The sequence below is a fragment of the Paroedura picta genome, chromosome 6 (assembly GCF_049243985.1).
Source record: "Paroedura picta isolate Pp20150507F chromosome 6, Ppicta_v3.0, whole genome shotgun sequence".
Taxonomy (NCBI): Eukaryota; Metazoa; Chordata; class Lepidosauria; order Squamata; family Gekkonidae; genus Paroedura; species Paroedura picta.
In genome coordinates this window covers 6,091,335-6,114,797 of record NC_135374.1, presented here as the reverse complement: position 1 = coordinate 6,114,797, position 23,463 = coordinate 6,091,335, and the positions used below count along the sequence as shown (strand labels likewise).

General features: G+C 48.9%; 1 protein-coding gene across 2 annotated transcripts in view; it reads left to right on the top strand.

Annotated features, from left to right (window-relative positions):
• Positions 1–23,463, top strand: part of NARS2 (asparaginyl-tRNA synthetase 2, mitochondrial) — a 56,100-nt gene that overhangs the window by 22,531 nt on the left and 10,106 nt on the right. For both annotated transcript variants that reach the window (XM_077341300.1, XM_077341301.1), the window contains exons 8-12: positions 6,803–6,935; positions 17,006–17,104; positions 19,741–19,778; positions 21,386–21,452; positions 22,014–22,151. In XM_077341300.1, the coding sequence (XP_077197415.1) occupies positions 6,803–6,935; positions 17,006–17,104; positions 19,741–19,778; positions 21,386–21,452; positions 22,014–22,151 (475 nt within the window). The remainder of the gene's footprint in view (positions 1–6,802; positions 6,936–17,005; positions 17,105–19,740; positions 19,779–21,385; positions 21,453–22,013; positions 22,152–23,463) is intronic.

Genomic DNA, 23,463 nt, shown 5'->3' with positions numbered 1-23,463 from the left:
ACATCTCTGCCTCGGACATAAGGACATAAGAGAAGCCATGTTGGATGAGGCCAATGGCCCATCCAGTCCAACACACTGTGTCCCACAGTGACCAAAACTCAGGGGCCATCAGGAGGTCCACCAGTGGGGCCAGAGCTCCAGAAGCCCTCCCTCCCGCTGGGGGTCATGCCAGGAAGAGGAACCAGAGCATTGGTAACCTAGCAAACAGAACGTAGAATCCACAGCCGAAGATGTGAATTAAGAGCCAGGTGGAAAGCTAGTCGATAAATCAGAAGCAAGAAGCTCCTGTGGACCCAGAGCGGGCATGAAAGAGTGTAAATAGAAGGATTTATTGGGACATTTAGGAAGTAAGGAGCTGGGCAGATTAGACGCAAGCTGTTAGGCCTAGTCACGCTTGAATACCCCTTAGTTCAGCTCGTTTTGTGCCCCCTAGCAGGGAGAATTCGGGAAGCTCTCGGTCTGCAGCCAAATGAATGAGAGCACATCACTTTGGATGCCTGCAAATAGCTCCTTGTGCATGATCGGAAAAGCAAGTTTAAACTTACTGTGTGCCTCCAGTGTCTGCCCACTAAGCCAGCTACGCTGTGACCCAGTGTCCCAATGTTGTTGTTGTTAGGTGCGAAGTTGTGTCCGACCCATCGTGACCACATGGGCAATGATCCTGCAGGCCTTCCTGTCCTCTACCATTCCCCGGAGTCCATTTAAGTTTGCACCTACTGCTTCAGTGATTCCATCCAGCCGCCTCATTCTCTGTCGTCCCCTTCTTCTTTTGCCCTCGATCGCTCCCAGCATTAGGCTCTTCTCCAGGGAGTCCTTCCTTCTCATGAGGTGGCCAAAGTGTTTGAGTTTCATCTTCAGGATCTGGCCTTCTAAGGAGCAGTCCGGGCTTATCTCCTCTAGGACTGACTGGTTTGTTCGCCTTGCAGTCCAAGGGACTCGCAAGAGTCTTCTCCAGCACCAGAGTTCAAAAGCCTCAATTCTTTGACGCTCGGCCTTCCTTATGGTCCAACTTTCGCAGCCATACATTGCAACTGGGAAGACCATATAGAGTCCCAATCATTGCTGCCAGATTTCCATCTGAACGGGTATACCGTTTCAGGAAGGGGCTCCTGCTTCCTCGTTTCCTTCTTTGCTGCCAATGGAATAGGGTCTTCCTAGCGATGATTTCTCGACGTTTTTACTTTAGCCCCTTTCCCTGCCTCTCTTTGAACAAAGCTCAAGTCTAGCGGCACCTTTAAGATGAAGAAATCTTTATTCTGGGTGAAAGCTTTTGTGTGCTTGCAAATTGAAATAGAATTCGGCAACTGTTAGGGTTATCAGGAAGGGCTAAATAACGTCAAGATGTGTAAGGAACTGAACGATTAAGCCAGTGTGGCGTAGAAGATGAAGAGTCGATTTTTATACCCCACTTTTCACTGCTGGGTGGAGGCTCAAAACGCTTACAATCGCCTTCCCCGCCTCTCCCCACAACAGACACCCTGTGAGGTAGATGGGGCTGAGAGAGCCCTGGCAGAACAGCTCTGTGAAAACAGCTCTAACAGGACTGTGACTAGCCCAAGGCCGCTCCGGCGGACGGGAGAAGGCTCCAGAGAGCCACGGGTGGGGGGGTGGGCCTTTGGGGTTTGGGAGGGGGGGTTCCCCTATGCCATCTAGCGCCCATTTCATTTGAATGTGAAATGGGCTTTAAATCTAGTTCAGTATAAGGCGGATTCGTGCCTTGTTCTATAGAAGCATGCTTAGTTTTTCTGCTAAAGGTGGCTTAAAGGGGGGTGGGGACTATATTACCATTTTTGTGTTTTTCCCACAAGTCGTCCTAACTTCTCGGTACTCGTGATTTCAGTAAATCAAACAGGACTAATTGTTCTCCAGCAACACGCTGTTCAGTTAAAGGTCTTTATCCCCTTAAAGTAGGATTTTTGGTAACTAGAAACTGCGCAGAAGAATGAACTGGAGAAAAATGCTGGGTCTTTTCTTTAGAACAAAGGTTCTCACGTTCTCCTTTAGGTGCTTTTGGCTATTTAAAAAACAACAACAGAGCTCTCCACGTACAGAACATAATGTTAAGGCTTCACACTCTGTTCTTCAATAACATGTTTCTTTTTATTATTTGTTATAAAAAAAAATTACGGAGGACGAGAGAGAGAGAGAGAGGCATTTTTAGTGGATCAAATGTAAACTAAATTTAGAAGGGTTATATTTATCCCGTTGTTCTCTCGAGCCAAAATGGCATTCCAAACTTCCAAGTCTTCAAAAGTTTTAACAGGCAGATCTTAAACAGATTACGGGGAAGTAAGAGTTTGTCCCTGGGAACGAACCTTGACTTCAGATCTTAAGATCCCGGGTCTTTGAAGCGATTCGAGGCATGGGGTGTGTGTGGGAGGCGTGGAGCTGTTTTTGTCCGAGTTGTGTAATTGCCGTTGTATAATTAATGTGACGAGGAAAATTGTCACATGATAGTTTAATACATAGCTTAAAGTTATTCAGATGCTTGTGTTCACATGATAAGAATCAACTGTTGACGCAGAGAGCCTGCTTGGTGTAGTGGTTAAGTGGGGCGGCTTCTAATCTGGCGAGCCGGGTTTGATTCCCCGATCCTCTGCATGCAGCCTGCTGTGTGATCTTGGGCCAGTCACAGCCCTGACAGTGCTGTTCTCAAAGGGCAGTTCTCTCACGACTCTCTCAGCCCCACCTCCCTCACAGGGTGTCTGTTCTGGGGAGAGGAAGGGAAGGCAAACGGAAGCCCCTATGAGACTCCTTTGGGTAGAGAAAAGCAGCATATAAGAACCAACTCTTCTTCTTCTTCAATAATATCAGGATTCTCTCAGTCTCCCCTCCCTCACAGGGTGTCTGTTGTGGGGAGAGGAAAGGGAAGGTGAATGGAAGCCGCTTTGAGACTCCTCCAGGTAGAGAAAAGCAGCATATAAGAACCAACTCTTCTTCTTCTTCAGTAATATCAGGGTTCTCCCAGTCTCCCCTCCCTCACACAGTGTCTGTTGTCGGGAGAGGAAAGGGAAGGCAAATGTAGAGAAAAGCGGCATATAAGATCCAACTCTTCTTCCTCTTCTTCAGTAATATCAGGGTTCTCTCAGTCTCCCCTGCCTCACAGGGTGTCTGTTGTGGGGAGAGGAAAGGGAAGGTGAATGTAAGCCGCTTTGAGACTCCTTTGCGTAGAGAAAAGCGGCATATAAGAACCAACTCTTCTTCTTTCTCCCACCCACCAGCAAGGCTCTGTGGAACGGGTTCTGTCCGAACGGTGGGATTTGTCAAGCTCCACGCACTCACTGTCGGTTCGCAGCTGAGGTCAGGCCAGGCCGCCTCCATTGTCCCCCTGTGGAAAATTCCAATTTGCTTGGGGAGACACGACTTAAAACAGTTTGTGTGCCCGGGCGTTGTTGTTCCTCTCCAGCGAAAAATCGAAGCGTGTGACCTTGATGTTTACTCACTGTTATAAAAAACAAAGCAAAACAAAAAAACAACGGTAGTAATAATGAAGTCAATCGTTGAAGGAGAAGGGGAAAGATAGTCTCTAATACAATTCGGAAAGAAATGGCCATGCCATTTCTGGCTCAGGGAAATCCACTGTAGCTGGGAGCAAGTTCCCTGTGCATAACCCTTCCCTACATCCCCTTATCTCTCCCGTACAGATCCAGGGGGCTCTTTTCTTGTTTAATTAGAATTTGGAAAGCATTTTTCTGCTCCAGCGTGGGGTGCTCAACCTGCAGCTGTACCGTGTGGAGTGTTCCCAATTTTATTCCAGGCTAACCCTGACCCCAGTCCATGGGAGAGCAGGGGGCTAGATTTACTATTTTCTTTATCGTCTGCTGCAGAAAGCCCTGGACAAGTGCCAACTGGGTGACTGGCACAGACCTTGAACCTACAGGCTGGCAAGATTGGCTAGTCTTTTCCTTGGCTGCTATAAACATCATTTTGGAAATGCAGACAGAGTGTGCATGCTCAGTGCACCGTTCCAGTATTAGGGCTGCTGTTGTGAGAAAAATCCACGTTGAGCATACCTGGTGCACGTTAAATTAGCAGCTGCCTTCTTCTGCCTCCACCAAGATTTTTTTTGTTCTTGTCATGCAGTTTTTAAAAATGTGTTTTTAAAAAAAAGAACCGGAAACGCTGGTTACAACAGTATGGTATAAGCCATTGTTTATTTATATGGTTATAGATCAGGATATACAATAGTATGCTTTTATTTGAGTTTTCAAAAATTGCTTGGTAATTTAGAATCACAGAATTGGAAGATGCCATCTAGTTCAGCCCCCTGTTCAGTGTAGGATCAGCCTCAAGCATTGTGTCCTGCATAGTGCATGGGGTTGGACTAGATGACCCATGAGGTACCTTCCAACTCTATGATTCTATAGGATAAGGATCTGTCCAGCCACTGCTTGAAGACAGCCAGTGAGGGGGAGCTCCCCACCTCCTGAGGCAGCCCATCCCACTGCTGAACTAGACTCCTAGAATCCTAGAGTGGGAAGGGGCCATGAGGCCATCTAGCCCCACCCCCTGCTCAGGGCAGGATCAGCCTCAAGCATCCAGGAGAAGGATCTGTCCAGCCACTGCTTAAAGACGGCCAGTGAGGGGGAGCTCCCCACCTCCTGAGGCAGCCCCTTCCACTGCTGAACTAGACTCCTAGAATCCTAGAGTGGGAAGGGGCCATGCAGGCCATCTCCTCCCACCCCCTGCTCAGTGCAGGATCAGCCTCAAGCATCCAGGAGAAGGATCTGTCCAGCCACTGCTTAAAGACGGCCAGTGAGGGGAAGTCTTTGAGAAACCCCAGACGCATTGCGATTCTGCAGAATATAGTTGGGAAGCAAAGATGTGGACCCGCCCACCCAGGGCCCCTCCCCTTCCCAAGCCCATCATTGGCTATTTTCGGAGGGGTGGGTGGGTCAACATGACCATATATGATTACATCAGTGGATAAATTTTTAACAAATTTAAAAGATATTTTAAACATTAATTTACTCCCACCCATTTGGGAAACCGTTCCAGGGCTGTCAAGGAACCCCAGCCTGGTCTTGAAAATTAACATTTTTTGGCTCAGGAGGAGCTCTCACTGCTCTGATTCCATTCGTGCTTCAGAATTTCCTTCTTAAAAACATAAGAAGAATCCTGCTGGATCAGACCAAAAATCCATCTGGTTCATCATTTGGTTCCTCTGGTAGCTAACAGCAGGGTAGAGAGGCTGAGGCCTTCTTCTGATATTGCCTCCTGGCAGTAGAGTCCAGAGGTTGCCTGCCTCTGAATGTGGAGGTTCCCCTCAGTCGCCATGTCTACTAGCCATTGATAGACTTTATTCTCCATGAATTTTCCTAATCCCCTTCTAAAGCTGTGGCCATCAATACATCCTCTGGTATCGAATCCCATATTTTAATTACTCTCCCAGGAGGCATGAAGGGAGAGAGATTCCATTTGACTCCATCTCCTCAGGCAGCCATTTTGAATTTGACTCCACCCCCTGTGGAAGCCATTTTGAAGTGGTGCTCACCACCCCCTCTGAACATTGCAAGGTCGCCCACAGCCTAGGGAAGATTGGGGACTCCTGGACTGACGGAACAATTTATCTTTCCAACGCTGCCTCCTGGTTTGTGCCAGGCCAGTACAAACAAACATTTGTATCACCCTGGAAATGTTCTTTCTTCACACAAAAGATCCCCACCAAGGTTGAGAGATCCCTCTTCACCAGCTCTCACTCCCAAACTCTGTCCAACTCTGTTTGGTCCTCCCACCCTCCTTCGTGGTAGATCACAAATCCTTTTACAAGGTACAGGTCAGTGTAAACAATTTGCACTGACCAACAACATGTGCTTGTGGCCTTTTGGAAAACACAGGTGTTTTGGAGGATTGCTGCTTGCTTTGAAGTCAGTCTGCCTTTGTTTTGATGTGAGATACCCCAGTTTTCACTGCCCGAAGGAGTCTCAAAGTGGCTTACAGTCGCCTTCCCTTTCTTCTCCCCACAACAGACACCCTGTGAGGTGGGTGAGGCTGAGAGAACCCTGATATCACTGCTCGGTCAGAATAGCTTTATCAATGCTATGGCGAGTCCAAGATGGTTGCATTTGGGGGCATGCAGAAGAAGAGTTGGTTCTTATATGCCGCTTTTCTCTACCTGAAGGAGTGTCAAAGTGGCTCCCAGTCACCTTCCCTTTCCTCTCCCCACAACAGACACCCTGTGAGGTGGGTGAGGCTGAGAGAGCCCTGAGATTACTGAAGAAGAAGAAGAGTTGGTTCCTATATGCCGCTTTTCTCTCCCCGAAGGAGTCTCAAAGCGGCTCCCAGTCACCTTCCCTTCCTCTCCCCACAACAGACACCCTGTGAGGGAGGGGAGGCTGAGAGAGCCCTGAGATTACTGAAGAAGAAGAAGAGTTGGTTCTTATATGCCGCTTTTCTCTCCCCGAAGGAGTCTCAAAGCGGCTCCCAGTCACCTTCCCTTCCTCTCCCCACAACAGACACCTTCTGAGGTGTCTGCTCTTTGACAGGACTGCTCTTTGAGAACTGCTCTAACAGGGCTGTGACTGGCCCAAGATCACCCAGCTGGCTGCACGCAGAGAAGCACGGGAATCAAACCCGGCTTGCCAGATTAGAAGCCGCCTGGCAGCTGTGTTGTGCTTTTCTGACGCAAGAAAAGTCTGAGTTCCATTTTTCTGCAAATCTTGGCCTTGTGCTCTTTTTTAGGGTGGGGTTTTATGGGGATTCCAAGGAGGAAGGCGGGCTATGGAATTGATATTAATTTATTTAAATTTAATATTAAATAAATACATTTAAAATAACGTTCGACTTTCCTTCCTCCACGCAGGGCATTTACCAAGGCGTTCACCTTCGGCCCTACGTTTCGTGCAGAAAATTCTCACAGCCGTCGGCATTTGTCGGAATTTTACATGGTGGAAGCCGAGTTTGCTTTCGTCGATAGCCTTCAAGAAATCATGCAGGTGAGGAGGCTGCTGGGAAGAATGGTAGAGTAAGTCATAGAATCCTAGAGTGGGAAGGGGCCATTCAGGCCATCTAGTCTCACCCCCTGCTCAGTGCAGGATCAGCCTCCAGCATCCAGGAGAAGGATCTGTCCAGCCGCTGCCTGAAGACCGCCAGTGAGGGGGAGCTCCCCACCTCCTGAGGCAGCCCATTCCATGGCTGAACTAGACTCCTAGAATCCTAGAGTGGGAAGGGGCCATGCAGGCCATCTAGTCCCACCCCCTGCTCAGTGCAGGATCAGCCTCAAGCACCCTGGAGAAGGATCTGTCCAGCCACTGCTTGAAGACCGCCAGTGAGGGGGAGCTCCCCACCTCCTTAGGAAGCCCCTTCCACGGCTGAACTAGACTCCTAGAATCCTAGAGTGGGAAGGGGCCATAGAGGCCATCTAGTTCCACCCCCTGCTCAGTGCAGGATCAGCCTCAAGCATCCAGGAGAAGGGTCTGTCCAGCCGCTGCTTGAAGACGACCAGTGAGGGGGAGCTCCCCACCTCTTCAGGCAGCCCCTTCCACGGCTGAACTAGACTCCTAGAATCCTAGAGTGGGAAGGGGCCATCCAGGCCATCTAGTCCCACCCCATGCTCAGTGCAGGATCAGCCTCAAGCACCCTGGAGAAGGATCTGTCCAGCCACTGCTTGAAGACCGCCAGTGAGGGGGAGCTCCCCACCTCCTTAGGAAGCCCCTTCCACGGCTGAACTAGACTCCTAGAATCCTAGAGGGGGAAGGGGCCATAAAGGCCATCTAGTCCCACCCCCTGCTCAGTGCAGGATCAGCCTCAAGCATCCTGGAGAAGGATCCGTCCAGCCGCCTCTTGAAGACCGCCAGTGAGGGGGAGCTCCCCACCTCTTCAGGCAGCCCATTCCACGGCTGAACTAAACTCCTAGAATCCTAGAGAGGGAAGGGGCCATCCAGGCCATCTAGTCCCACCCCCTGCTCAGTGCAGGATCAGCCTCAAGCATCCAAGATATGTAGCTTTCCAGCCATTGCTTGAAGACTGTCACAGGGGGAGTGCCCCACATCCTTAGGCATTCAATTCCACTGCTGAACTACTCTGGCTGTGAAAATTATTTCATGAGATTTAGCCGAATGTATTTTCCATGTAGTTTAAAGCCATTCCTGCAGGTCCTCTCCCCTTCTTCCAACAGTAACCTTTCCCTGCCCTCCTCCAAGTGGCAACCTTTCAGATCCTTCAAGAGAGTCATCATGTCCCCTCTCAACCAGAAGTCAGTTTGCAACTTTTGGGGACATAGTCCTGCTGTTACGAGCTGCCTTTCTAGACACGCATGGGTTTGTAAACCTGCCTTCTTCTTTGCCATGTGGAGCAGACGGAAACCTTGAATGGAGACACAGGCGAATAAATCAGTTGTCAGATTTGCCATTTCCACTTGGCTGTTTGGGGACCTGGGAGCAGGCCTTTTCTGCCACCCCCTAGCTGTGGGATTCTGTTTGTCTGGAGATTAAGTCAGAGTTGCCAATCTCCAGTTGAGGCCGGGAGATCCCCCAGCTTCACAAATGATTTCCAAACAACACCGATCAGCTCACCCGGAGAATATGGCTTTTGGGGAGGGTGATGTCCATGGGATTATCCCCCACTGAAGTCTCTCACCTCCCCAAACCCTGACTTCTCTTGGCTGCACCCAGCAATCTCCGGGAATTTCATCACCCAGAGTTGGCAACCCTATGTGATGGCCCTGCACACCTTCTGAGGGAAGCAAAAGACTTTTCTTTCAGGGAAGAACTCAGATGGAAATTTGGCCAGCACTTCCTAGGGCTTTTAAATTTTTCAAATTCATTTTGCATTGATTTTATGAGGAAATCTGCAGTTTTAAGGTGTTGCCAAACTGCCCTGAGATCACTCAAGTGGTAAGGTAGTCTAGAAAAATCCTATGCTTTCTGTGTTCCGCAGGGCCTGCAAAACGGAGCTCTTCCGCCGTCTGAGTAGAAAATCTGATTGCCCCCCACCCCCCAGAGCTGAGCAGTGGTACTCCAGGGTTACCTACAGCAGGGGTTATGGCTCCCCTCTTGCTGCTTCCCTATTGGATGATGTTTATGGGGGAGATGTAGTGGATATTTACCACCCTGCTTGTTAATCTATGTATTGTAATTTTTTTATATCCCTTTTTAATTTTAATAGGGTTTTGTTGGAGTTTTTAATGGTGGACGGTTGTAACCCGCCATGAGCCATTCTGAGAGAGCCAGTTTGGTGTCGTGGTTAGGAGTGCGGACTTCTAATCTGGCATGCCGGGTTCGATTCTGCTCTCCCCCACATGCAACCAGCTGGGTGACCTTCGGCTAGTCACAGCACTGATAGAACTGTTCTGACTGAGCAGTGATATCAGGGCTCTCTCAGCCTCACCCACCCCACAGGGTGTCTGTCGTGGGGAGAGGAATGGGAAGGCGACTGTAAGCCGCTTTGAGCCTCCTTCGGGTAGGGAAAAGCGGCATATAAGAACCAACTCTTCTTCTTCTTCTTCTCAGGGGTGGCGGGAAAGAATAATAATAATAATTATTATTATTATTATTAATTACTGCAGTTATTTTTACCTCACTTTCATCTGCTGTATTAAAGCTGGAGGGCAGACGTGATTTCGCACCAGCTCTTGATTGGAAGTTCCAGGATATCTGCACGTCATTTCCCTGCAGGTTGACTTCTGTTGACTGGGCTGGCCATACAGGGCTCTCCCACCCCCTTCTCTGCGGACTCCATGTTGGGACATGATTCAGCGGGGAGGAAGGGCATTGGAGGAGGTTTCTGTGAAGGCTCAAGGGGGTGGCGGGTGACAGTGGATGAGCGAGAGGGTTGTGAGTGTCCTGCATAGTGCAGGGGGTTGGACTAGATGACCCAGGAGGTCCCTTCCAACTCTGTGATTCTATGATTCGAGGTGTGTCTTTGGCTTAGTTAGTTTAGGAACTTCCAGATATTTTTCAAAAACTCTCCTCCTGTGTCCAGATAGGCTCATTAAAGACTTCCTGCTCCTTTGAGCACACTTCCTCTCTGATTGCCTCCACAACAGGAAAGGACGCCTGCAGACAACAACAGGACAGGCAGTTATGGATCTCTCTCCTTGCTTCTTTTCTACACATGGTTTGTTTCTCTCCTTAATAAAACTATTTTATTCTTTCAGGCAGCCAGGTGCGCTGCTCTTCCTTTGCATATTCCAATTCTGCCAGTCATCCTCCCCATCCCCTAAGTGCTCTCTGACCCCCCCCTCCGACACAATTCCCAGCCCCACATCCCCGATCTCCTCCACCACACCCCATTGAGGCTTCACGAAAAAGCAAAGAAACGAATAAAGCAAAGAATAAACGAATAAAGCAAAGAAATTGAATTTGTGGTAGGCTGGGGAGGAACGAGATCTGTCTCCCATCATCCAAGGTCACATTTCAGTCTCTCGCAGAGGAGGAGAGGAATCCTGCATCCTCCCATCCTCCTAGAACCGCTTTGCAAAAGATTGTGAGTTGGAGGGGGCGGTGGTTTTCGGAAGCGCCGTCTCTGCTCCGTGCCCCACATCTGTTCTTCGGCCCATCTAAGACAGAACTGAAGCCATTTAACGCAGAGCGAAAGATCTGTTCTGTCAACTCCAAAACGTCACCTCTAGCCTCTGGCGGACTCTGCCTTTGAATTTCTCAGAGAGGCGACAAGACCAGCCATAACTTTGCTGGAAGTGTCAAGGGAGTGGACAGTAGGGAGTTGGTGTCAGGATTGGCATGGCGCTATCCCCGAACCACGGAGGGGTCAGCAGAAAGCAAACCCCAGTTTGTGATACCCTGACCCAGCAGAATGCGCTTCTGCCTTTTTGGAACAAAGTGAAGAATATTTTCGATCCAGTTCTTTTTTCTCTCTCTCTTTTTTTGGAGGGAGGAATGTGTTTCTGTGTGTTTTGTTTTCTCGAGCCGCCGCTGATTTCCCCGAGACTCCAGGGAAACTCCGGTGCTATTTTTATCCATGTTGCTTCAGAGATTTCAAGAAACAGGAACTGCTACTTCTGAAGGCGATTTTCCCAAGTTGAGAATTTGGTGAGGAGAGCGGAGGGTTTCGCTTTCTGCCGAACGGAAGAAAGAATTACAAGATGCGGTCAGCAGATTCAGGGTGCGCTATCTCCCTGAGCAGGGACCTCATAACACTGTGCCGTTAATGCATCTCCTTTGGCCCTCCTGCCAGGGGATATCCACTCAGTCAGAGACAATCTTGGGGAGATCCAAGACCAGTGGTTCTCAACCTTCCTGATGCTGCGACCCTTTAATCCAGTTCCTCATGTTGTGGTGACCCCGAACCATAAAATTATGCAAGGGTTCTTTCACAGAAATTAAACCAAAACTGACCAATGGTGTGAAGATCCAGTGTTTGTGATTGTATATAAATTGGTTCTTTCAGTTCAGTTCTGCCTCTTGTCCCACCATGCTGATCTCGCTCTTTTCCGCTACTCCAGGCAGACGAACGCTCTATCTCGATCTACCACGCAAGGCTGTTGTGTGGATGCCCCCCCCCGGCCAAGCTGCTTGCCCTGCCACAACCCCTGTGAAAGGGTCTTCGACCCCCTAAAGGGGTACTGACCCCCCAGGTTGAGAACCACTGTCCTAGAGAAATGGGATACCTGCACGAGATGGCCAACTCCAAGCCAGCAAATATTTTCATTGCCAGATTTATGCACGGATTTATTCATTTTAATTTGTGATACATATTCCACCCTGTGGATTTAAGGTAACAATTTGGCATTCTGTCTCTTGAGCCAGTGTGGAATAGTGGTTAAAAGAGGTGGACTGTAATTTGGAGAACCGGGTTCGAATCCCCACTCCTCCTTTACAGGCTGGGTGACCTTGAGCCAGTCACCGTTCTTTATGAACTCTCAGCCTCACCTGTCCTGCAAGGGGCCTGTTGTGGGGAGAGGAAGGGAAGGGAAGGTCATTGTAAGCTACTTCCTTCAAGTAGAGAAAAGCAGCATATAAGAACCAACTCTTCTTCTTCAGTAATCTCAGGGCTCTGTCAGCCTCACCTCCCTCACAGGGTGTCTGTTGTGGGGAAAGGAAAGGGAAGGTGAATGGAAGACTCCTTCAGGGAGAGAAAAGTGGCATATAAGAACCAACTCTTCTTCTTCTAGTAATCTCAGGGCTCTCTCAGCCTCCCCTCCCTCACAGGGTGTCTGTTGTGGGGGAAAGGAAGGGAAGGCAATTGTAAGCCGCTTTGAGACTCCTTCGGGTAGAGAAAAGCGGCATATAAGAACCAACTCTTCTTCTTCTATAATCTCAGGGCTCTCTCAGCCTCACCTCTTCAGGATACTGAAAAGACCAACTCTTCTTCGTCTTTGTATTCTTCTCCTTCTCCCCCCCCCCCATCTCTCTATTTCTCGTATTTTCATTTCTATTCTTATCACTTTCTGTCTCTGGCCTCTCATCTCTCCTCTGCCTATTCGTGGTTTAAAAAAATATACATCAGGAGTCTTAAAATACCTTCAAGACCACAGAACTAGAAATTCTTGTGGGCAGTCCCCGCTTGCGTTGCTTTGTATCATTAAGAGTTTGTGGTGTACAACACGAGCCTAAAGCTTCCGCTTTCTAGGAAACTGAAGTTTTGGCTTTTCTGGCATGCCTTCTGTTTGCACTCGAGCTCCTTTGCCTTCGAACAGCTTGCGTTCCCACGGCACGCAGCTGAAGCAGCTATTTCTTCCGGAGAGAGAAGAGGAAATATTTCTTCACACAGCAAGTCGCTTGAATGTGAAATTTGCTGCAGACGGATTTAAAGGGGAATTCGACAGATCCAGATCCAGAAATCAGGCAGCTCCATGGAGGAGGGGTTCTCTCGGTGGCTATGAGTGTTAAAATCCTGTTCACAAGTTCTTGTCACGTGCGGGTCTTCTGACCCTGTTTCTTGGGCCTGTATCTTTGGTTCTGTCATGTAGAATCATAGAATCATAGGGTTGGAAGGGGCCATACAGGCCATCTAGTCCAACCCCCTGCTCAACGCAGGATCCGCCCAAAGCATCCTAAAACATCCAAGAAAAGTGTGTATCCAGCCTTTGCTTGAAGACTGCCAGTGAGGGGGAGCTCACCACCTCCTTAGGCAGCCTATTCCACGGCTGAACTGCTCTGACTGTGAATGTGATGACTTTATCCTTGTTTCCTCTGCTGACTCCAATTAACTGCATAGTAAATCTTCACAGAACCGTCCTTCCATGATATCTCCCTACCCTGACCTTGGGGTAGTTTGCTTAGGGAGCCAGTTTGGTGTGGTGGTTAGGAGTGCGGACTTCTAATCTGGCATGCCAGGTTCGATTCTGCGCTCCCCCACATGCAGCCAGCTGGGTGCTAGTCACAGCACTGATAAAACTATTATGACCGAGCAAGAATATCAGGGCTCTCTCAGCCTCACCCACCCCACAGGGTGTCTGCTGTTTAGGGATTCCCAATGAGGATTCTGGAAAACATTAGGGTTAGACGTGAGCTCCCCAGGGGTCACATGACCTTTCCCAGAAGTTCAAATGGCCACTGACATCACTGTAGCCCACTTCCCCTGTTGTTCTACCAGCCGAATTCTCTTTTTCCGCAATGGAAACTGTAAATCAGGGGTAGTCAAACTGCAGCCCTCCAGATGTCCATGGACTACAATTCCCAGGAGCCCCTGCCAGCAAATGCTGGCAGGGGCTCCTGGGAATTGTAGTCCATGGACATCTGGAGGGCCGCAGTTCGACTACCCCTGCTGTAAATGATTGATCAGTTGATTGATTGGCTGGCTCCCACATCTTCGTCATCTCTTCCTGGGGTCTTCAGAGCCTGAAAATTATTTTCAGGGGTTCTTCCATGGTCGAAAGCTTGAAAAACCCTGACCTCCTGCAATAGTTCCTGTTATAGTCACCCTTCCAGTTTGTTGTGCTGATTATCACTTTACCAAATGACAGAAACAATAGTGAAACTTACCTCAGTGGCACCAAAGTTTGTAGTCACCCTTAGAGGTTGGGTTTCTGTGGCGTTCTGAACTTATTTTTAGCAGTAGATATGTGGTAATTTTATCTTTTCTGGTTATCGTAGGGTGTTCGCTGTGGGGAGAGGAAGGGCAGGTGATTGGAAGCCACTTAGAGACGCTTTCAGGTTGTGAAAAATGGGGTATAAAAAGCAACTGTTCTTCATCTTTGTCTGTTCAGGGCTCCAATCTTTGGATGTAAGCATCCGCAGCTTTACCTGTGTTGAGAATGAGCTATGTTGATTATCATGTATATTTGAATTTTCGCGGTTGTGGTTCTCCTGAATTCTGTTTTATTCTCTGAATTTTGGTTTAATTTAATGTTAACACTAGGTATATCATTAGAAAAGTCTAGCATGCCGTTGTTCTTCATGGACTATATTTTTTAACTGAGATTAAAGAATGAAAAAATCAGCAAACAGGGCTTCTTTTGGACTCCAAAAGTCACTGCCCTGCAGGTCAAAGGTCAGATAGGAGCAAGCTCTCTTGTCTCCCAACAGTAAATGAATCTGAACCAAGATATCATTTATTTATTTATTTTTATATTTATATACCGCTGCTCTCAAATGTCTCGTGGCGCTTTACAAGCTCAGTAAAATACAATAAAATCCCCTAAAATAGGGAGTCCCCCCAAAAAAAAGATAGGGTTGCCAGTTTAGGGCTGGGAAATTCCTGGAGATTTTGGGTGGGGGCGGAGCCTGGGGAAGGGCGGGACTTCAGTGGGATATAAAGCCAGAGAGTCCAAAGCGACCGTTTTCTCCAAGGGAACCAATCTCTGTAGCTTCGGAGATCAGTTGTGATTCCGAGAGATCTTTGGGCCCCACCTGGAGGCTGGCAACCCCAGAGGTAGCCCCGAATGTGTGAATTGCTCCCCTGCAACCCCGCCCCTGACAAAAACTCACTTGCAGGGATCCTGCAAAATAGTAGCTTTGCAATGCTTTCTTTTCTTCTCTTTTTTTCAAGTTTCACTGTTCTTTTTCACGCGACGTTAAAATCACAATCTCCTCGTCGTGTTGAGGGGACTCGGGCGGCGAGTCGAGAACATCCCAATTAAACCCACGGCCTAGCGATTGGAAGAGACAGCTTAATGCTTTGTGCGGAATGTAGCGTCATAATCTTGTCGGAGCGTGAAAAGCAGGACGAGGGGCCTTGTTCGGGGAGGGGGGGGTGCAGGCGGTTTCAAAGCTTTGAGCGGCAGGCCCGCACGTAGAGTCTTGCTCGCAGGGGGTACAGAGCATCGGCTGGCGAAGAGGAATCTAATGAGGACGAAGCTCGCTGTTTCGGCAAGCTGTAAATCGAAGCGTGATCCAGAGCGAAGGGGAGGCAATTACCTCCTCACCTTTTTTTTTGAATTTCGCTCTGGCGAGTGATCACTCACGGGCTAGCTTATATTGAGCTCCCTCGTCCCGGAAGGAGGCTTCCCGGTTCTTGAGGCACGATCAGCACAGTTTGCCGCCGGCATTGTTTACTCCAGAGATTGCGTGCGTGTTCGGGTTCTCGGGTGCGGGAGAAGCGTGGATTTAGGAGGCGGCCGTGCAGGGCTGCAGACGTTTGAGGAGAATTTAGCGTGCCTGGATTTCGTCTTCAGGCCACGAGCTGGGGTGGTTTCAATTCTAGGCATGCCTTGGTGTAGTGGTTAGGAGTGCGGACTTCCAATCTGGCGAGCTGGGATGATTTCCTGCTCCCCCACATGCAGCCAGCTGGGTGACCTTGGGCTCCCCATGGCACTGATAAAGCTCTTCTGACACTCCCACAGGGTGTCTGTTGGGGGAGAGGAAAGGGAATGCAACTGGAAGCCACTTTGAGACTCCTTCGGGTAGGGAAAAGCGGCATATAAGAACCAACTCTTCTTCTTCTTCAGTAATATCAGGGCTCTCTCAGCCTCACCCACCCCACAGGGTGTCTGTTGTGGGGAGAGGAATGGGAAGGCGACTGTAAGCCGCTTTGAGCCTCCTTCAGTTAGGGAGAAGCGGCATATAAGAACCAACTCTTCTTCTTCTTCAGTAATCTCAGGGATCTCTCAGCCTCCCCTCCCTCACAGGGTGTCTGTTGTGGGAAGAGGAAGGGAAGGCGAATGTAAGCCGCTTTGAGACTCCTTTGAGTAGAGAAAAGCGGCATATAAGAACCAACTTCTTCTTCAGTAATATCAGGGATTTCTCAGTCTCCCCTCCTCACAGGGTGTCTGTTGTGGGGAGAGGAAAGGAAAGGAGATTTTACGCAGCTTTGAGACTCCTTTGAGTAGAGAAAAACGGCATATAAGAACCCTTCTACCTTCAGAAACAGCAGGGTAGTCTAGAAGGCAGCTTTCCACCTGTCGACCGGGTCTCCATGGTCGGCTCATATCTCTCCAATTATTGCACTAACAATAGTTGCATTACCCCCCAATTAGTTTTCAGTACCAATTCAAAGCCAGCGTGGTGTAGTGGATAAGAGCATTGGATTCTAATCTGGAGGACCGGGTTTGAATCCCCACTCCTTTTCCACTTGAGGCCTGCTGGGTGACTTTGGGCTACTCACAGTTCTCTCATAGCTCTCTCAGCGCCACCTGCCTCACAGGGTGCCTGTTGTGGGGAGAGGAAGGGAAGGCGATTGTCAGCCACTTTGAGACACATGAGGCCTGTTGGATGACCTGGGGCTAGTTACAGTTCTCTCAGAGTTCTCTCAGCCGCACCTCCCTCACAGGGTGCCTGTTGTGGGGAGAGGAAGGGAAGGCACTTGTCTGGTGCTGTGAGACACGTGAGGCCTGCTGGGTGACCTTGGGCCACATTAAGCTGCCACTCTTAACCACGGTGTTTCTCAGAGCTGCCTGGGAAGACCAGTTCCTCCCTTCTTCCGTCTCCAGCAGTGAAGATCGGTTTCGACCTCCCTTATCTTTGTGTCAAAAAAGGTTAAAGTTGAGCAACTGCAAGAGGCTGGATAGAAATATTTGGAGGCGTAATTTTGTTGCCGTGGGTCTGAAAACCCTGCAGTGCTTCATAGCGTTACTAATTGCAATCTGTCTGCAGACCAAAGCGAGGAATAAATTGAATGAAGGTTAGAGACACATCTGCATAATGACTTTCCCCTCCCTTTTGCTTAGGTGATGGAGGATCTTTTCAAGAAAGTCACGGGGACGGTGTTGTCCAAGTGCCTTCATGATGTTGGACTGTTCCATAAGCACGTGGCCCCTGGACAAGAGGTACAAACAATTAACATTTCCTACAGCATTCTGTAAAAGAGCCTCTTGTGGCGCAGAGTGGTAAGGCAGCCGACATGCATTCTGAAGCTCTGCCCATGAGGCTGGGAGTTCGATCCCAGCAGCCGGCTCAAGGTTGACTCAGCCTTCCATCCTTCCGAGGTTGGTAAAATGAGTACCCAGCTTGCTGCTTGGGGGTGAACGGTAATGACTGGGGAAGGCACTGGCAAACCACCCCGTATTGAGTCTGCCATGAAAACGCTAGAGGGCGTCACCCCAAGGGTCAGACATGACTCAGTGCTTGCACAGGGGATACCTTGACCTTTACAGCAGGGGTTGTCAACCTGTGGTCCTCCGGATGTCCATGGACTACAATTCCCATGAGCCTCTGCCAGCAAACGCTGGCAGGGGCTCATGGGAATTGTAGTCCATGGACATCCGGAGGGCCACAGGTTGACTACCCCTGCTTTACAGCATTCTGTAATTTGCCTGCTTTGTAAACGCAGTCAAGATGGGCAAGCAGTCAACAAAATTCGGAGTCCAGGATCACCTTCAAGACTAACAAAATTAGTGGCAGGGGGAGGAGCTTTCATGAGCTACTGCTAGAATGTGAATCCATCCGTCCTTATATCTCAAGGCAGATGGATTTCTATTCTGGTGGATTTCCATTCTGGGAAGGGGGCCCCTAAGCTTCCCACTCCCTACCTATCATTGGCCATTTGAGGGGTTGGGGGGGGGGCAGGTCGACATGACCATATCTGACCATATCATCTGATTAACAATTTTTTTAAATATAAAGAAAGGTAGGGGTAGGGGTTGGAGATAGAGGAGGGTTTCTCCGCCATGTTGTTGGGCTGTTGGTTTACTGTATTGGTATTTTTCTGTCCATTTAAATGGGGGTTAATGGGGGGGGTTAACTGGACATCTGTAACCTGCCACGAGCCTGCTTGGGAGTGTTGAGTAATAAAATAATAATAACAATAACAATAACAATAATAAACTTCCACCCATTCGGGAAACCCTTCCAAGGCCTTCAAGGAACCCCACGGTTTCAGGTACATGGGGGGGGGGAGTTTAATTTCCAGGAAGGGCTATCTAGAGTCAAGATTGCACTGGTTATTGGACAGTAATAGCTGTGCTTGAATTAAGGCACTTGTGAATGGCCATAAACCAGCGTTTCCAATAAAAACGAACAGACCCAAGAAGGAATTTGAATCCAGTGTGTACCGCAGTGGTCAGACCGCACCTGGAGTCCCATATGCAGTTCTGGAGTCCTCACTTCAAAAAGGACGTGGTGAGAATGGAGAGGGGGCAGAGGAGGGAGACAAGGATGATCTGGGGCCAAGGGACCAAGCCCTAGGAGGAAAGGCTGAGGGACTTAGGGATGTTCAGCCTGGAGAAGAGGAGGCTAAGAGGGGACAGGATGGATCTCTTGAACTCTGAAAGGTTGTCACTTGGAGGAGGGCAGGGAAATGTTCCTGTTGGCAGCAGGGTAAATGTTATGTGTTTAAGCTACATGTTAAATGGTACTGACTAGATATCAGGGGAAAATTTCCACAGACCGAGTAATTCAGCAGTGAAATTAGCTACTTAAGGAGGTGGGGAGCTCCCCCTCACTGGCCGTCTTCAAGCAGCGGCTGGACAGATCCTTCTCCTGGATGCTTGAGGCTGATCCTGCACTGAGCAGGGGGTGGGATTAGATGGCCTGTCTGTCCCCTTCCAACTCTATGATTTTATGGCAGCCCAAGATCAACACAGTTCCACTCTGGGTACCAGCAGGACTTGAGACGCTTCACATGTGCAGAGGCTCACTCCTCCTGATCCTTGGAAACAGATATCCTTAAATATTGCAATTGTACATCATGGTTTTACAATCTAGCTTGGCTGACCTATTGAAGACATCTACCTGCTGCGCATAGCTCTGGCTTTCTCAACCAGGGTTTCATGAAACCCGGGGGTTTCTTGATGGCCCTGGAAAGGTTTCCCAGATGGGTGGGAGTTAATTAATTCAAATGTCTTTTTTACATTTGTTAAACCTTTAGGTGGTGATGTTGACCCTATATGGTCATATCGACCCCTCCCTCCCCTTCCAAAATGGCCACTGATGGGCCTGGAGGGGGTGGGAAGGGGAGGGTCCCTGGGTGGGCGTGTCCACAGCTCTGCTTCCCAGCCATGTTCTGCAGGATCGCGCCACTTCTGGGGTTTCTCTAAGCCTGAAGAATGTTTCAGGGGCTTGAGAACTGTGAAAAAGTTGAGGAAGGCTGGTATACCTTATTTGAAGCAGGATGCTTTTATGTAAGTTCTGTACTGCTTAACGCGTCATGTGAATACTTATACTAAGCCCCTGTTTTTTTCTGGTGGCTCCAGACTTTTAAAATCCTTGTGGGCCAGTGATCAGATGTGCCTTTCTGTCGGTTGCACCAGCTCGCTATGTGTGAGCTTACTCAAAGACATCCCCGTGCAGAATTTGGGCTGCCTATCTGAGCGATACATAAAGTCCCGAGGGGTTCACGGACCGATATGCAAAGCGCTTCTGGAAAACTAACGTGCAAGCTTGCCTTTTTGTTCTGCGCCCTTTCCGATCGCAAATGTTTGAATGACTTTTATCTCTCATTTGTCTCTTCTCCCCACCCTTCAAGGGCAAGTTAGAACACATCTTGAAGAGCCGATTTATCACGTGAGCAGCTGTTTTTCTTTCCGCCTTTCTAAAAAGCACACTGCAGCAGAATATATTCAGTGTTTTTAGCACGGTTGTTAAGAATGGTGCCGGAAGAAAGCTGTTCTCGGTTTTCTGGCATTGGTGTGTGAGAATTTCCGTGTTGTCTCTGAACTGACTTAATTTCTATGTGTGGCCAGAACCTTCCTAAGGTTGCCAACTCCAGGCCGTGAAATACCTGGACGTTTCCGTCTCAACTTCCGGAAGAAGTTCCTGACAGTTAGAGCGGTTTCTCGGTGGAACAGGCTTCCTCGGGAGGTGGTGGGTTCTCCATATTTGGAGATGTTTAAGCAGAGGCTGGAGAGCCATCTGACGGAGAGGCTGATTCTGGGAAAGCTCAAGGGGGTGGCAGGTGACAGTGGAGGAGCGAGAGGGTCGTGAGTGTCCTGCATAGTGCAGGGGGTTGGACTAGATGACCCAGGAGGTCCCTTCCAACTCATACTATATGGGAGGTCCTGCCCTAGTGGCCCACCTTCCCAAGGGGCCAATTTCTGCAGCTGAATCAACTGCAATCCCAGGAAATCTCCAGCCACACCCTGGAGCTTGGCAACCTTACTCCTGCCCCTCTGTTTCATCTGCCACCTTGGTGTAGTGGCTAAGTGCAGCTGCTTTTAATCTGGAGAGCCGGGCTTGATCCCCCACTCCTCCAAATGCACCCAGATGGGTGGCTTTGGGCCAGTCACGGTCCTGATGGAGCTTTTCTCACAGAGCGATTTCTCTCAGAGCTCTCTCAGCCCCACCTACCTTACAGGGTGCCTGTTGTGGGGAGAGGAAGGGAAGGCAGTTGTAAGCTGCTCTGAGACTCCTGAAAAACCAGCTCTTCTTGTCCTGCCCTTGTGTTTATAACACCTGCGACCATGACACAAGATCGCGGAGTGAAAAGGCATATCGGATATAGCAGTGGAAATAACTTTTTTGTGAAGTTTCACATAAAAACAACCCAGTGCTTTGTGGTTCTCCAGAAATGCTGCAAGACATTTATTCTGGGTGGCGTTTATTGGCTTGCATTGGACAGGAGCGAGACAAAGTGTAATTCTGATACTACTCAGCATTGATTTCTTAATTGGCATTTTGCATCTGGGTTCTGTATAGCTTTGAACGGCCACTGTGTGAAACAGCATGCTGGACCAGAAATGGACCACTGGTCGGATCCAGCAGGGCTCTTCTGATGTTATGTTGAGTCTTGAGGTATAAATGTGTCTTCAGTTCCTAGGTGGGAATATCTTTCCAAGTCCGTTCCTTATATTCAAGCACACAAAGTTTTTCCAAATGGCAGCAAGGCCAAAGCTGTCAAATGTATGTCTGTCGTAAAGGACTCCCTGGAGAAGAGCCTTATGCTGGGAGCAATCGAGGGCAAAAGAAGAAGGGGACGACAGAGAATGAGGTGGCTGGATGGAGTCACTGAAGCAGTCGGTGCAAACTTAAATGGACTCCGGGGAATGGGAGAGGACAGGAAAGCCTGGAGGATCATTGTCCATGGGGTCGCGATGGGTCGGACATGACTTCACAACTAATAACAATAAGTAAAGGAGGTCAGACTCTTTAACTCTTTTTTTTTTCTTTTCCAGAATGTCATACTCTGAAGCCATAGAGATCTTAAAGCGGGCTCCCCATGTTTTTACGTACAAACCAGAGGTGAGTGCTCTGCACTTCTAAGTACGGGCTTCTCCCATAAACTTCCCTTCAAAACTACGGTTAGGTGAAATGATTATTCTAGTCCCCTCTAGCCATTGTAGGAACTCGAAATCAGCAAATCTCGGCAGGAAAGCACAATCACAGAATCATCAAGCTCGGAGGGGTAAAAATTCAATAAAACCAATAAATTAACACATATAAAATAATTAAGATTTCGGGAAGAGAATTTCTTCCAGGCCAAAATGGCCAGGGATTCTGGTTTTGTGGGGGCGGGATCATCTGGGCATGCAATTGGGGTCCCTGCAGGTGGGCAGGTAATTGAGAATTTCCTGCGTTCTGCAGGTGGTGGACTAGATGACCCTGGAGGTCCCTTCCAGCTCTATGATTCTAAGAATTTTAAAGCCAGAATTAATCACTTTTGCGCCAGCCAAGACATTGGGTTGAGGAGGAGTTGGGGCAGGCGGGAAGCCCGATATTTAGGTACAATTGTTGTTGTTTTAGGTTTGAGTTCTTTTGTTCTATTTTCTTTTTTGGGGGAATCTGCATGGTCTTGTCGTGCAGTGGGGCCTGGACCTACAACGCGAACATGAAAAATACCTGGTCGAGCACTGCGGCGAAATCCCTGTGTTTGTATTTAACTATCCGTACGACCTGAAGCCGTTCTATATGCGGGACAACGAAGACGGGCCCCGACATACGGTATGACGAATGGTCCCCATTGCTCTTTTTGCTTGTTTCTAACCTTCGGAATGAAACGAGCCTTATCCAGCCTAGGTCTACCTGACACCGTTTGGGTCTATGGCTGCATGGAAATAAGACCTTGGAGATCTGGGTTCAAGTCCTCATACACTGTAGGCTTGCCAACCTCCAGGTGAGGCCTGAAGATCTCCCTGAATCACATCTGATTTTGAGTCTACTGATTTCCCTTACACTGTAGAAGAAGAAGAGTTGATTCTTATCTGCCGCTTTTCTCTACCTAAAAGACTCTCAAAGTGTCTTGCAGTCGTCTTCCCTTTCCTCTCCCCACAACAGACACCCTGTGAGGTGGGTGAGGCTGAGAGGGCCCTGAAATCACTGCTCGGTCAGAACAGCTTTATCAGGGCTGTAGTAAGCCCAAGGTCACCCAACTGGCTGCATGTGGGGGAGGAGTGGGGAATCAAACCCAGATCGGCAGATTAGAAGTCCGCAGCAAACCCAAATAATATCCACAGGTCCCCCTCAGACATCCCCTCAATGGCCTGAACCAGTCTGTTTGTAGACATACCACCCTCCAGGCCTGAAGATCTCCCCAAATCACACCTGATTTCCATGGGAGGAAATCGCAGCCTTGGGTGGGTGAAATCTGTTGTATCACCTCCTAGCTCCTCTTAAGGGGGGCCATGAGAGAGGTTAATAAAAGTTACCCCCTTCCTACCTTCCTTCCTTCCTTCCTTCCTTCCTTCCTTCCTTCCTTCCTTCCTTCCTTCCTTCCTTCCTTCCTTCCTTCCTTATTATCTCCCTCCGCTAACCCTTCCTTCCTTCCTTCCTTATTATCTCCCTCCATCGCTAACCCTTCCTTCCTTCCTTCCTTCCTTCCTTCCTTCCTTCCTTCCTTCCTTCCTTCCTTCCTTCCTTCCTTCCTTCTTATCTCCCTCCATCGCTAACCCTTCCTTCCTTCCTTCCTTCCTTCCTTCCTTCCTTCCTTCCTTCCTTCCTTCCTTCCTTCCTTCCTTCCTTCCTTCCTTCCTTCCTTCCTTCCTTCCTTCCTTCATTCATTCATTCATTCATTCATTCATTCATTCATCATTTGGCCCCTCCCCACAAGCGGTCATCAGGGCAGTTTACAGCAAAAAGAGATCACCAGTGTTAAAAGTCCAATAAGCTCATTAAAGCATGAGAAAATCCGATACAATCTGCCTTCCCACCATCTGCAACGATCCTCCCCTCCAATAATATCGTTCACACAATAAATATGCCCACATAAGCAGACGAAGAAGGGGGGGACATGGAGAGGAGGGAGGCCCACTTGATA